Source organism: Bos taurus, chromosome 6, assembly GCF_002263795.3.
Source record: "Bos taurus isolate L1 Dominette 01449 registration number 42190680 breed Hereford chromosome 6, ARS-UCD2.0, whole genome shotgun sequence".
NCBI classification, from domain to species: domain Eukaryota; kingdom Metazoa; phylum Chordata; class Mammalia; order Artiodactyla; family Bovidae; genus Bos; species Bos taurus.
This window is the reverse complement of record NC_037333.1, coordinates 33,496,957-33,510,180: the sequence shown is the minus strand read 5'-3', so window position 1 is coordinate 33,510,180 and position 13,224 is coordinate 33,496,957. Positions and strand designations below refer to the sequence as shown.

Genomic DNA, 13,224 nt, shown 5'->3' with positions numbered 1-13,224 from the left:
ATATGACTAAGGTTGGAAAGCCATATTTACAACTAAGGTCTTTTTTTTTTTTTTTTAATCAGCAATATAACTGAAACTTGACACTGAATTTAAAGTGTGTGCAGCAATCTGATAGAGGAAAATTTAGATATCCAAATTAAGAAAACCAGAATTTAGGAACCAAATAAGTTTGAGAGTATTTTTATCAAACTGTGTTCAAACTTATTGAAGAAGAAGTGAAGTATCTCAGTAGTGTTCGACTCTTTTTCATGGACTGTAGCCCACCAGGCTCCTCCGTCCATGGAATTTTCCAGGCAAGAGTCTTGGAGTGGGTTGCCATTTCCTTCTCCAGGGGATCTTCCTGACCCAGGTATCAAACCTAGGTCTCCCACATTGCAGGCAGATGCTTTACTGTCTAGGCCACCAGGGTCAAACTCTTTGGAATTTCTTAATTTCTTGAATAGTTTATCTGTCTCACTAAGAAGCCGTACTAGAAAGATGCGTAGTAAGAACCTGTAAGAGAACCAGACTGTCTGTCTTAAAATTAAAGCACGGCACAGATAGTAGATTTTAGAGCTCTACAAATGGCCATCCAGTACAACTCTCTATATCTTTCCATCCCCACATCATTTTCTTGATAGATAAACTGGTGGCTCAGTTGGTAAAGAATCTGCCTGCAATGCAGGAGACCAGGTTCAATCCCCGGGTGGGGAAGATCCCCAGAGAAGGAAATGACAACCCACTTCAGTATTCTTGACTGGAGAAGCCCATGGACAGAAGAGACTGGAGGCCTACAGTCCACAGGGTCAAAGGAGTTGGACACAACTTAGTGACTCAACAACCACCAAACTGAAAGAGTTCAACATTGTGTTCATCTTCCAAAAGTGTGTTTTCTTCCCCGAAATCATACTACTATTTAAGAAGAAATGCAGTGGTAAGAAACGGGAAGGCTGGAAATTCGGGTATTGGTACATGGAAGGACTGCCCAGACAGAACTATAGAGTTCTTAAATTTTGTAGTTGAGGAGACAACTGTCTGAGTTTGGAGAGAACAGGCAGCTAGAATTTGTAGGTCTGATTACCAGAAAGGAGGAAAATACACAGAGAAGAGCTCTAGAAATCTACATATGTGTTACTCTGAGAATTTTATTTGAAAAACAACATTCACATATGTCAAGTGAAATTTGACAAGGCTAGGCAAAGAATAACTGCTAGAAAAGAATGATTACAAGAGAACTTTAAATAGAATTCCCAACGTTTCCTTAGGTCTGGGAATCTTTTGAATTTCTATCAGTCAGAGTAGTGAATTTTCTTTGAATACATGGAGTATTCAGTAGAGAGCACAGAAGGGTTGAGCTTTGGTAATAAAGATAAATAACTCTAAAGACAACTTCAGACTTAGCCTAAAATGTCGTTAAAACAAGTTTTGTAGTTGGTTGGACCCACAAATAACTTAATCATTTGCAGAAACAGTCCTAACTCCTTCTAAGAGAATAAACAAATCTAACACTAAGCAGAGTAAGATCTCAATATCTGAGAACCAATAAAAACATTATTGGACATAAGGAAAAATAGGAAAATGTGACTAATAACTGGGAAATAATTGCCAATAATAATAGAAATGGAAATGGCATGATAGAATTAACAGACAAGAAATTTAAAACACTATTACAAATATAAATATATCAAGGAGTTAAAGAAAAGAGTGATAATTTACATTCTTCAAAAGAAGAGTACAATATCAGGGTATTTTGCTCAAATTGATCTTATATTTAGACATGTTGTATGAGTGTAATAATGATAAGAATTATAACAAAAAGACCAGATAGCAGTTACTATTTTGGAATATGCTGTTCCTCCTGGCTCTTTGCTAAGTGCTATACACATATTGCCTAATATAATCTTTATAGCAACTACATAATAATCATTACATTTATTATTTTTTTCAAGTATAAAGAAGAGGTTGAAAAGTATCATGTAATTCATTAGAGAGAACACAAAAGAAGATACCAAAGCAAAGATTTAAGCACGTCTGTCTGAATTCAAAAGTACATCATAACATTGTTTCCCATATCCTAAAAGTTATGAGCATGAATTTCATTTTAGAATTTATTTTTAGCCTACACTTCCAGGTTAAGAAATGTTCTAAGGTTCTGTTTTATATTTTTTATTTCATATGAAATTTCAGTTCAGTTCAGTCACTCAGTCCTGTCCGACTCTTTGTGACCCCATGGACTGCAGCATGCCAGGCTTCCCTGTCCATCACCAACTCCCAGAGCTTACTCATGCTCATGTCCATTGAGTTGATGATGCCATCCAACCTATCATCCCCTTCTCCTCCCACCTTCAATCTTTCCCAGCATCAGGGTCTTTTCCAGTGAGTCAGTACTTTGCATCAGGTGGCCAAACTATTGGAGTTTCAGCTTCAACATCAGTCCTTCTAATAAATATTCAGGACTGATTTCCTTTAGGGGGTACTGGTTGGATCTTCTTGCAGTCTGAGGAATTCTCAAGAGTCTTCTCCAACACCACAGTTCAAATGCATCAATTCTTCAGTGGTCAGCTTTCTTTGTAGTCCAATGCTCACATCCATACATGACTACTGGGAAAACCATAGCTTTGAATAGATGGATCTTTGTTGGCAAAGTAATGTCTCTGCTTTTTAATATGCTCTCTAGGTTGGTCATAACTTTTCTTCCAAGGAGCAAGCATCTTTTAACTTCATGGCTGCACTCACCATCTGCAATGATTTTGCCACCCAAAAAACAGTCTGTCACTGTTTCCACTGTTTCCCCATCTATTTGCCTTGAAGTGATAGGACCAGATGCCATGAACTTAGTTTTCTGAATGTTGGCTTTAAGCCAACTTTTTCACTCTTCTCTTTCACTTTCATCAAGAGCCTCTTTAGTTCTTCTTTACTTTCTGCCATAACGGTGGTGTCATCTGCATATCTGAGGTTATTGGTATTTCTCCCAGCAGTCTTGATTCCAGCTTGTGCTTGATCAAGCCTAGCATTTCTCATGATGTACTCTGCATTTATGTTAAATAAGCAGGGTGACTATATAAGCCTTGACATACTCCTTTCCATATTTGGAACCAGTCTGTTGTTCCATGTCCAGTTCTAACTGTTGCTTCTTGACCTGCATACAGACTTCTCAGGAGGCAGGTAAGATGGTCTGGTATTCCCCTCTCTTTCAGAATTTTCTACAATTTGTTGTGATCCACACAGTCAAAGGCTTTGGCATAGTCAGTAAAAGCTATTCAAAGTGTATCCTGCAAATGCAGATAATTTTCTGCACTCAGAAGTCAGCCTGTCATTTATTTATAAAAATAACTATTTGTCAGGTTGATCCTAGAGCCTTTACTAGAATCATTAGTGTAATAATCATATTTTTTAAACAAAGTGGAGTTATTTAATATTTTGTTCTTATTTTTTATCAAACAATTCAAGAAATGTTTAATATATGAGATAACTTAAAAACCACTTGAAAATGTGTTAAACATTAACACTCCGGTTTCTCATCAGATCTTATAAATCTTTTACATTTTTAAACGTAAATGCTCCAGGGGATCTTCCCACCCCAGGGATCAAACCTGGGTCTCCTGCATTGCGGGTGAATTCTTTACCATCTGAGCCACCACGAAAGCCCTGAAGAACAGTCTAAGACTTCACAATTTGATCAACTTTTCAGCCTATTTTCCGCCTCTTATGCACCACTCACAGTATATGCCAACTAAACCATTCACCTTTCATAGACCTCTTAGTGCAGTGGTTTTCAAACTCTTAATATGCATGTGAATTGCCTAGAAATTTTGTTAAAATATATTTACCTGCTCGGCTAGTCTTGGGTGGAGTCATCATTAGAAATGAATATGCTATAAATCTAGACACCAGACATTGTGTAGCCAGGTTTTTAGAGTGCTGCATGCTGTTCTGCTTTGCCTCTTCAGCCTCTACCACTGTTTAGATGTGATTCTCCTCTGTGGTCCTTTATGTATTTGCTGATTCATTGACTGAATTGTCTCTTTCATCCTATGCTAAGAGAGAATATTGTATACCTGGCATCATTATCCTAAAGTTTTATCTTCAGTTTTGTGTGTGTAGTCAGTGATCTCCTAAACTTTGAGGAATATTTATTACTGATAATCCTAGTATCTAGCATGGTGTCTGACCCACAGTACATACCAAATAAATATGTATTGTAAAATAATTTATGGGTGTGATTGAGAGAGAGAAAAGTAGAAGAAAAAGGAAGGAAGGTAAAAAGAAATAATTAGGTACTATGATACCATATGTCACTGCAATTTGCATATTGTTCCTTCCACATACAAAACTACTACAATAAGGAAAATAACAGTAATTGAAACTTTTGTTGTATTTATTGTTGTTTTGAAAAGTTGTTCAGTCGTGTCCGACTCTTTGCGATCCCATGGACTGTAGCCCATCAGGCTCCTCTGTCCATGGGATTCTCCAGGCAAGAATACTGGAGTGGGTTGCCGTGCCCTTCTCCAGGGGATCTTCCTAACCCATTAACTTGGGTTTCCTGCATTGCAAGCAGATTCTTTATTGTCTGAGCCACCGTGGAAGCCCTTTATTGGATTTGCAGGAGGGAGCAATTTGTTCCATTATCTCACTTTCTAAATAGCAGTATTTCTAGGGAGGATAGACAGATGGACAGACTGACTCTAGTGCCACAAGCATATTTGCAATAGGCATGTGAAGAAAGAGAGAGTCTTCTCTCATTTAATTATTCTTAGTATTTATTGGGGATTTAACGGGAATCCCTCCTCTTTTAATGTAAAAAGCATTTATGATAATAAAAGATGAGAAATTTTTTCAGGAGATAAAATTTTGAATATTTCCTAGATGATCATCAGTGCTACAAATGAAGCTAATTCTTTTTATCAACCTTAACTCAGATCTGGGCTCCAGGATGTGCCAAGTGCAGAGCAATAGAATAAAAGCTTACTACCATAGCAAATCCTTTTAGATTGTGGCTTCACTGAGAGACCGACAATCATTACTAAACAAAAAAAATGCTTTGTATTTTATTTTTACTTAATGTCTTGGGATTTAGCAAGAAGTGCATTGATACCATATTTGAAGACTTAGTTATGGACATTATCATATGTATGAAATATTAATCTGCCTTCAGATCTTCTTTGTTAAATGAACTATTTCACTTTAAAATTTCTCACTGGTACTAGTTACTTCTTTGCTATCAGTAATAAATGTAGTTTTGTTTTTTTTTTTTCCCCCTCTTTCAGGGTTTGAACTTGAAAAGATTGGAGTCAGTACAAGGAGGGAGAGAGGTAAGAAAATCAAAGGGAGAGGGATGGAGAAGAAGAGAGAAGGGTTTCAGTGTTGCCCTGATGTGGTGGGTGATGCTGACTGATGCTGATGATGATAAGGATGATGGGGATGTGTTGAAAGGGATTTTGATAACATCTCATTCACTCTGGCCAAAACACATTTTACACATGTTTATGTAAATGAGTTATTTGTACTTGCTCCTCGGAAACTGAAGAAAATATCCTGTCTCCAATGAGGTAAGTGTTTTGTTTCTGTTAAAGTGGATTTTTAAAGCAGTAGGGCCCTCTAGATAGGGCAGAGAAACCTTTTTGAGCAAAGATTTGATGCAATATTTAAAGTGATTTACTGAAAGATTAGCATAATTCTAACAATGGAAACATTTTATGGCATTGTGGTTCTTCACTCTTGTGTCCAAGGGTTTTGGCATATGCTGCTAGGTGGGTGTGCATTGTTTGATGGTGTGAAGTTGCTCTGGTAAGACTAGTGATTCTAAAATTTCCTTTAACTAGTGTCTACTCTAGATGCTTTATACAGAAGGGAAATTTTTAGTAGTATAAAACAGAATATCATATTATTTATGTGATATATATTATTATCTAATTTTAATTAGATAAAATCCTTTTCAGTGTAAAAGTGTAAATGCTCTACTTTTCTCTGTGACTCACGTTGCTGGGTGTAGTGAGGTGGTGGGATATTTAATTCAGTAAATCAATATTTTCTTGTTACTCAAAAGGTAATTTTATTTTTGGTGATATTTACAGTATAATTTGGGTCAAAAGTGAAGACACTTAGTCTATAAAATGAGAGAATATTGTAACCCTCCTCCCCATCTGTGGTTTCTCTTTCTGTAAAAACATATTTCTTCTGTATTTAATGCATGATGTTTACCCCTCTTTCTTTGCTCTTCTAATTTCCAGTTGTGTGTTTTTAGTATTTGGCATTTTAGTTCCTAGTTAACTGTCATGTGGGGTCTCTTTCCATTTATTTGCTATTTCTATCCAGAAGAATCTATTCCTTTAGAGGGATGCACAACAGTAGGATCACATTGGCAAAAGAGCTGGGGAAGGTGAAATGTAGTTAAATCTCTAGAGATATTTTGTATTGTAGGACAGAAGGTAAAAGCATGTACTGTATAAGGAAGATCTCAGAGCCATTTACAGGTTTGTGAGGGTAACTACTGTCTGTCAGTTGGAACTAAAGTGGATCTAGTTAGAGAAAGAACTCAACTCCTCATGTTCTAAGTAAAAGTTCACACCTGAGCAGGACAGTTGTGATTTATTTCTGCTGATTTGGTGTGTTCGAGGATGTACAGTTTCAGCTCCTCACCATTGTATCCTAGTCCAAGAGCAATTATGTGTCTAAAGAAGGAAAATTCAAATCCATGTAGCCATGTGATGACATTGCTAAATGGTAGCAAAAATCATTTTTTAAGTTAAGATTTTTTAGTTTTTTCATGTTATATTTAAAGGCTTTTACTGAGAAGAGTTGCTGTTAAATTTTATTGCTTATTTTTTATTTCTTCTGATTTTATTTTATTATAAATATACTTATGGGTAAGGAATATGTCAATAATGTATTTTAAATTAAAATTTTTTCTTGAAGGTATTTTGTGGTTTGTGTGAAGGCCAAATTGTTAATGGCCTACAATTTAATATATACATCTGCATTGAGGGGACAGCCTTGATTTGGGCCTCCATTCTTGGTTAGTGGAGTTATTGTGAAGAAGGTAAAATCATCAAATTAATGAAATCATTATTATGTCTTCATTTGACACCTCCTATCCAGGAATGAAAAGTCAAGTTACTAAAGTCAAAACAGCCACTTCACTCCCTATCTGGGCAATACTGCGTTACTTGGGCTTATTTCTAGTCAACCTAACACTCACCTCAGTTTTCCCTATGATTATAAAGTCTAATCCATTCTATGGTAAGACACTTTAGGGAGGTATCAGACAAGAGGAGAAATATGTTGTGAACACTGTTTATCAAGTTTCAGTGGTAAGTGACCTATAAATAAGAGTGTAATTCCTTAAGAGTGTCCTGATCTCTCTTGCTTATGAATTCTGACAGGCATCTTTCTGATTCCTGCTTGCTGTGTTCTGTTACATGTGTGTATTACAAAGATGTATATATAAAGTCCTTGTGATTATGTTAAATTGAAATGTGTGGATTTGGAAAACTCTTACTCAAAATACCCTCTTAGAATTTTTCATCCTAGTGCTATTGTGATTGATGAAGACAAAATGACAATGATTACTTCTGAAGATGAATTAATTTGTCTTAGTTCAAATGACAGATGTTCCCAATAGATGTTGACGGATGTGATACTAAGGGCCTCTTACCAAATATTTATAAGGTTTAAGAAGTGTCCTTTAAAATGTTCTCTTTACCATTTGAGAGTTTGCATGGAGAATTGAAGCAGGCAGTAAGTAATACGCTGTCTAGCTAAGTAGTAAATATTGTTAAAAGGCTAATTGCTAGACAGGAAGGCCAGATCTGAACACTACATGCTGTATAAAAATATAAATTAAGAAGAATTGATTAAAATACAAATTTCCTGAAGGAAAAAGAGATGAGCCGTACCTAAATTGCTTGTATTGTTGTAAAACGTTTGAAAACACATATTAGTTGTATTTAAAAAATAGTTACTTTTTTTTAATGTATTTATACATGCATGTAAATTGAGGATGCTGATCATAATAAGTAATAGCAAGGTTGTTTAAAAAGGGAAATTAGTGGAATGCTGTGTAAAATGTCATCGTATAACTGATACTTCTATCTGTGAGTGAATTTCTTGCCTCTTGTGGATCTTATAACTCATAAAAAAAATCCTCAGTGAAATTTCACTGGATATGACATATGGATAAATCATATTTCTTTCCTTAAGGAAACTCTGTTCTCCTATATACAGTATTTTTACTGTGAATTGTGGATAAAACCAGGTTGCTATCAGTTTTTTTTATAAGATTGTATACCTTTGATAGCTTATGGTGAATGATGTCAGATTCGTGATCTCTGAAGAAGATTTTTGCTTCAGGACTTGGGACCAGGCTTGATCACTCAAGAGCTTTTGTGTAGCAGAGTTTTATTATAGTGAAAAAGGGACAGAGAAAGCTTCTGACACAGAGATCAGAAGGGAGATGGGGAGGACCACCTTCCCTAGTCTAAGCAAGGGATTTATATACTTTTTTAATTGGTTATTACAATAAATCAAAAGAAGGTCTCAAGGTTGTAAAAATTTTACCAGACCCACCCCCACAATTTACATTTTAAGATAACAGTATTAGAATTTAACAATAGAAAGATTTTACCAGATCCACTCCCATAATATACATTCTAAAATATCAGGATTAGTCAGAAGGTTTTCAGGAAGGAGAAACTGTCCTCAAGCAGGATACATTGTTATATAATCCTTAGTACAGAGTTTGAAGTTGTTGTGTAATCATCAGTTCCAGGCTTAAAGAAGAAAACATTTTATGTGACTAAGACTAAGAAATGAAGAGGGGAAAAAAAAAAGACGTTTGTCTTTTCCTCCTCCTTGAGAGCCCCAGATCCCTTTCTCCTCCTTGGGGACCTAGGACTTCTTATCAGTTTGCTTAGGAATTGACTCTCTCACCTTTGTTATTTTAAATATTAGTATTATATTTTCCAAAGTACACTTTTTGTTAACTTAGTAAAGATTCATATGCATATGCACCTGTGTGTGTATGTGTGCATGTGTTTGTACAAAATAATTTTGAATGGCAAGTTGTCTTTTCTTCTACCCTACCTGAAAACTACCTGACCATCCCTATTCTGAATATCTTATATCTTGTATCACAGGGCTTCCATTGTAGCTCAGTCGATAAAGAATCTGCCTGCAGTGCAGAAGACCGAGTTTGATCCCTGGGTTGGGAAATCCCCTGGAGAAGGAAATAGCAACCCACTCCAGTATCCTTGCCTGGAAAATCTTATGGACAGAGGAGTATGGTGGGCTACAATCCATGGGGTCGCAAAGAGTCGGGCACTACTGAGCGACTAACACTTATATCACAAGTCTAAATACACATGATAGGAGACTTTATATGGATAAAGAAACCTGTTATGGTTCGATATCTAAATCAGGATTAAGCATTTAATTTCAGAAATTATACTTAATGTTGCAAGCTAAGGTGAGAGACAGTGATTATCAGAACTTTTGGATTGTGGCTGTGTTATTGGAAGTTACAGAAATTCCAGAGCCACTGAGGCAATGGAAATAAAGTGCAAGTTTGTAATGAGCAGGAATCACTTTTACATAATTGGCAGAGCTCAAATCTCCCAAAGTAACAAACAGAGTAAGTAGAGATCATGTTACCATCCTTAACCTGGAATTCTGAAGAAAGATTAATATTGGTACACTTGAACATTTTAAATAAGGAGTTTTATATTCCTATAAGACAGATTTTGAAAATGCTTCTTAAACATCTGAGAGAAAAGGAACATTTTCGATAATTTCTAGATGCATTCCTTAGAAATAGACCCCCACCAAATTATAGACACATGCATTCTTTTATGAGAAAAATCCCCTGTTGTGATTTGAAAATTGATTTTCAGTTTCAGTTGGTTATGTTTGACCGTGCCAGTGATACTTCTTAAAATTTGGATTTTACTTGGGGGATTGCAAGTACAAATAAATAGATTCTGGTGGACACATAGTTAGGAAACAGTGGACATACCAAATCATTAAAAGCTGATTTATGAATGTGTTACTCTCAAGAAAATCATGGACATGGCTTACAACCTACCTGCTTTGTAATTCAGAATGCTTTATCAACTTTCTCTGTTGGACTATAATGTTCCCAATCCTCTCTTTGCCAAAAACCATAACTAGGAAATTACAGATGATATGAACTTCTAGTATGTAAACATGATCATCAGAGATATTTGAAAAAGGTAGAAAAATAAAATGTTTAGTTAAGTGCTAGTCCCACAAGCCTACTTTATATTTAAATATATTAATCATTTGAAATAATAATTCATGATTTGCTGCTTATGTAAGGTATCACTTTAGCATACAATATTCCTAGGGAAATGTATTCTGATAAGTAGTAGATTATATGCCTTTGTTAATCTAATTGGATTATCTAATTAGATAGGCTTTGAATTGTGTATCAAGTGTCTGCATCCAGTGCGAGAGACCCAGGTTCGATCCCTGGGTCGGGAAGATCCCCTGGAGAAGGAAATGGTAACCCACTCCAGTATTCTTGCCTGGAGAATCCCATGGATGGAGAAGCCTGGTAGGCTACAGTCCACCGGGTCGCAAAGAGTCGGACACGACTGACCGACTTCACTTTCACTTTCACATATTACATATTTCTACGTGATGTAAGTCATTTTAGAAGTTCAGCCTCAAAAGGGAGAATGTTCAAAGAATCAGATCAATGATACCCTGTATTTCAAAAGAATTTATAATAGACATTATTAAAAGTGAAACAAAATAAAAATCACCATTGATTTATTTTTCTATTTATAACTTAGAATTATTACACAGGTTATTTTAGACCTAGGTTACTGCTTAAGTTAAGAGAACTTGCTACTGTTTCTCCTAGTTCCAACAGACCCCTAGAGGGAATGGTTTTCAAAACAGAGAAAGTAAACAGAATATGTGAATTTTAAGAATAGAGCTAAAATTGAAGAAAATGTGTTGTCTCTCTTAGAAATAAGAGCAAAAAGTGATGAAGTCCCATTGTTCTCTTGAAAGCTAATGTTCTATATAATTTGAAATTATAGACAACTATATTTCTTTTGTAGCTTGGTGAAAATCTTCACTGAGAAACAAATCATGATTGCCAGTTACCTTTAGTAATTTTTCTGCAAAATTTGCTACATTTGTGTGTTTTCTTTATTGTTCAGCATTCAGAATAGGCTGTTTTCACTTTTGTTGAAATTTAACTATCCCATTCCATTCTTGGTTGATATAGAGTTTTATAGAATAAGAGATTCTTTTAAAGCCACAGTGATGACACAATCTGGGGGAGAAATATGTATTGGCTAATATTATAATTTTCTTTGAGATATAAAATCTATGGCAAAAATAACTCTTCATTCATAATGAGAATTATTGAATAGTTCAGTGGCTATAATTTGTCACTAAGGCGTATCTGATTTACAGTTCAGTTCTGAGATCAAGAGACCTTTTAAGGACTCAGTAAAAAAAATAAATAAAATATCCCTTTTTTCTCTCTTTTCTCGGAATTGACAGGCAATAAATGAACTGAAAAATCTTTGTGCTTGTAAATCAATATTTAATTGAAAGAATTACACTTTAAAGACCATAATGATTATTTCTATTTCAAAAATTTTTTAAAAGGATAAAATGAGTTAATATGGGTAAAGCTCTTTGAGCAGTGCCTGCCATCTAGGAAGCATGCAATACATGACAACTGTTACTATTATTTCTATTTGTTCTTCCTTTCATCTTTCCTTCTGTCAGAGACAATTTGGGTGTCATGTTGTTGAGAGATTTTACTGTTTACACGAACTATTCAGTGCTGTGGCAACCGGTGATATCTAAAGCCTAGCCTTAGGTTTTACATCTCAAATTGGTTCTCAGATGACAAATTCTTGACAGGACAACAAATAAAATATACTTTGAATCTGTCATTGAATCTCAAATATTCTTAAGTCCATATTTCATATTACATATGAGAGAAAATTTTATTTACCTTTTCATTTATAGCATTGTTTACAGATAGTGGTGCTTATGCACTGCAGGTTTTATTAGCTATTTTTCACATCTTATGTTTTCTATATTTCATCCTATTTTTCTTCCATGTTTATAGACCATTGACATTTTAAGAAACTATCCAAAAGAAACTTATTGGTTAAGCAAAACCAACCTTATCAACTCTACTTCTGTAAGCAAGAATACATTCTTAGTTGTATCTCAAATAAGGAAATCACAATCCATAAAAAGTGCACACTATTCATTTTTTTAAATCTTTCTTTTGGAAATGTTTAAATGATTATCTAGAGATGTATGTACATAGTGACAGAACAATTTTTCTTAAGAGAAGCAGAAAAAAATAGAAGAAAAGAGAAAGGGGAGAAGGAGTCAGCTTTGGACAAACAAGAAACCATCATTATGGAAGGACAAAAGAAGCCTTAGATATAGGAAACCCATTAGCACACACTTTGAGAGCCACACAAGAGTATAAACAACAGGTTTAAACAATAATTTGAACTCCAGTGAATTGCATCAAGCATCAATGCAACAATTAAGTTCCCCCAAATGGACTCTACAGTTGCAGACATATTGGATGGAATTACACCAATTAGATAAGCACATGAGCTAAAATAGAAAGCAATCAGAAATTTGATCTATAGGGCCAAATAAACTGAAAAAAAACACATTAAAATTTTTCTTGGGCAACTTCCTATTTTAAGAACCTGGCTGAAGACCAGGTGAGGAACTTAAACTCCCTAACTCTGAGCAAAATGAGACTAACTGGAATCAACCAAGATAAGACTGGGGAAGATCCTCACAAGATTTTGAAAAGAATGCTGAGGTAAAGTTTATCTAAAGAGAATCAGTCTAACAAAACCTAACTCTAAGCAGTCCAACCTCATGAATCCCTTTATTGACTCACAATAGAAGCCATGAAAACAGACAGTCATGTTATAAGCAACAGAGCAGGTGTTTTCATCTAGAACAAGAATTTTCAAAAAATTTATTAGGCTATCAAATTATTACTAAAATCAATTCTCTTTCCTAGGAGGCATAAACTCTGCATTTGGGAGAATGCCAAAAATAACTTACAATTTAGACCAAATGCAGTGCATACCTCACCCTTACTGTCAGAGAGACTCCTAGATGGAAACTTCAATGATCTTGGAGGAACAGGTTTCAAGCAGAGGAGTTTAAGTCAGGTTGCACAAGGCTTTCATTGGGAGTTCTCCTTTATCTCCACAA

General features: G+C 35.2%; 1 protein-coding gene across 2 annotated transcripts in view; it reads left to right on the top strand.

The window, feature by feature from the left end:
• CCSER1 (coiled-coil serine rich protein 1) overlaps positions 1-13,224 on the top strand; it is a 1,488,482-nt gene that overhangs the window by 991,215 nt on the left and 484,043 nt on the right. For both annotated transcript variants that reach the window (XM_005207807.5, XM_005207808.5), the window contains exon 10: positions 5,247-5,291. In XM_005207807.5, coding sequence (XP_005207864.1) covers positions 5,247-5,291 — 45 coding nt within the window. The remainder of the gene's footprint in view (positions 1-5,246; positions 5,292-13,224) is intronic.